Genomic DNA, 2,348 nt, shown 5'->3' with positions numbered 1-2,348 from the left:
CAGCATTTATTGCCCTGTCCCTAGTTGCCCCCCTTGAGAAGGTGGGGGTGAGCTGCGTTCTTGAACCGCTGCAGTCCATGTGCTGTAGGGTTGACCCACAATGCCCCTTAGGGAGGGAATTCCAGGATTCTGACCCAGCGACACTGAAGGAACGGGGATATATTTTCCAAGTCAGGATGGTGAGGGGCTCGGAGGGGAACTTGCAGGGGGTGGTGTTCCCATGTATCTGCTGCCCCTTGTCCTTCTGGATGGAAGTGGCCGTGGGTTTGGAAGGTGCTGCCTGAGGGGCCTTGGTGAGTTTCTGCAGTGCATCTTGTAGATGGTACACACTGCTGCGACTGAGCGTCGGTGGGGGAGGGAGAGGGATGTTTGTGGATGTGGTGCCAATCGAGCAGGGGCTGCTTTGTCCTGGATGGTGTCGAGCTTCTTGAGTGTTGTTGGAGCTGCCCCCATCCAGGGCAAGTGGGGAATATTCCATCACACTCCTGACTTGTGCCTTGTCGATGGTGGGACAGGCTTTGGGGGGAGTCAGGAGGGGAGTTACTCGCTGCAGGATTCCCAGCCTCTGACCTGCTCTTGTAGCTGCTGTATTTATGTGGCGGGTCCAGTTGAGTTTCTGGTCAATGGTAACCCCCAGGATATTGATAGTGGGGGATTCAGTGATGGGAACACCATCGAATGTAAAGGGGGTGATGGTTAGACTATTTCTTATCAGAGATGGTCATAGCCTGGCATTTGTGTGGCGCAAATGTTACTTGCCACTTGTCAGCCCAAGCCTGAATATTGTCCAGAAATTGCTGGAAAAGCTCAGCAGGTCTCGCAAATCTGTGGAGAAAAGTCCCAGTAAATGTTTTGGGTCGAATGACCCTTCCTCAGAAAATAACCAAACTGGCCAGTTACTAAAATGGTTTGCGTGTTGCATTGTTTCACAGTCAGAGATTCCATTGCTAAGTTTTCCAGAAACCCTACGCAGGCTTACCTCCTCAGTTCTCTCAGGTAAAGGTCAAACTCAGCTTTCTACCCTATGGGGTTCTAGAAGCTGATTAGGCGCGAGATTAGGCAGAGAGCTTTCAAATCTTCACTGCATTGTCAGCAACCCAGTCCATTTCAGCAGAAAGGACAGCTCAAACAAACAACTTCAGTTGTTGTTCCATCCCGACGGACTATGGCCGTTCAACAGCTGTCATCTGCTTGAATATTGGGTCTATTCCAGACTTGACAGAACCAATTCCCAAGTACCAACCTCATTAAGAGCTAACGTCTATTGAAGCTCAATGCATTTTTTCAATGTTGCTACGTCTGTTAGAAACATTTCAGTCAAGATTCAATCTGCAATTGGCCTCCAGGCCTGACCTCAGAAACAAAGTGTTCTTTTCCCTTTCAGTACAAGCAGCTTCACAAAGTCCACAGGTCATTCTCAGCTCCCAGCTCCCAGTTACAGCTCCAAACCAAAATTAATAAAAGGATAAAAAATGAAAAGTCAGCGTGGGTTCTAACAGTTGCTAAATTTGCATTTATAGCAGGCGTTTTTTGGACCGAAGGGTCTGTTTCCCTGTTGTACGTCTCTAGGACTCTATGATTCCATAACTTTCTAAATTATGGAGAAGTGAGATATTCAAATCAGGAGGAACAGAATTTGGGTGGATCACACTGCACATTCCTCATCTTTGATCATCAGAAGAAGGTTGTATTTAAATGAGCGAAGATTGATTCTGTCTAGCAACAGCTGGACTGGAGATTTCAGATGTTCACATCGAATCTTCAGTAACCATTTATCTTCATGTTCAAGGCTTAAAGAATAAGGCAATGTCAAGGATCATAGAATCAGTACAGTATAGAAGCAGGACATTTGGCCCATTGAGTCTGCACTGACCCTTCAAAGACCATCCCACCCAGACCCACCTGCCAACTCTTTCCCTGCAACCCCACATTTCCCACGGCCAATCCACGCTAACCTGCACATCTTTGGACAGTGGGAGGAAACCGGAGCACCCGGAGGAAACCCACGCAGACACGGGGAGAATGTGCAAACTCCACACAGACAGTCACCCGAAAGTGGGATCGAACCCGGGAGAAAGAATAATGGTTGATATGAATATTATAATAATTACGCAGGAAGATTCAAAGGAACATCATAAAAACAGAAGTTGCTGGAAAAGCTCAGCAGGTCTGGCAGCATCTGTGAAGGAAAAAATCAGAGTTAACGTTTCGGGTCCCAGTGACTCTTCCTCAGTACTGATGGTGGCTGGGAAAACGTCAGTTTATATGCAGAAAATAGGGAGGTGGGTGGGGTAGGGAGTAACACGATAGGATAGAGCCCAAAGAGAGAGAAAGACAGTTGGACAGAC

General features: G+C 47.6%; 1 protein-coding gene across 1 annotated transcript in view; it reads right to left on the bottom strand.

Moving 5' to 3' along the window:
- Positions 1-1,761: 1,761 nt before the first annotated feature.
- LOC125487938 (scavenger receptor cysteine-rich type 1 protein M130-like) overlaps positions 1,762-2,348 on the bottom strand; it is a 20,840-nt gene continuing 20,253 nt past the window's right edge. The window contains exon 10 of the mRNA XM_048620599.1: positions 1,762-1,790. Within this exon, the coding sequence (XP_048476556.1) occupies positions 1,762-1,790 (29 nt within the window). The remainder of the gene's footprint in view (positions 1,791-2,348) is intronic.

The sequence above is a fragment of the Rhincodon typus genome, chromosome 47 (assembly GCF_021869965.1).
Source record: "Rhincodon typus isolate 14 chromosome 47, sRhiTyp1.1, whole genome shotgun sequence".
NCBI lineage: Eukaryota > Metazoa > Chordata > Chondrichthyes > Orectolobiformes > Rhincodontidae > Rhincodon > Rhincodon typus.
The sequence above is the reverse complement of the archived record's forward strand: the minus strand, read 5'-3'. Positions and strand labels throughout refer to the sequence as shown.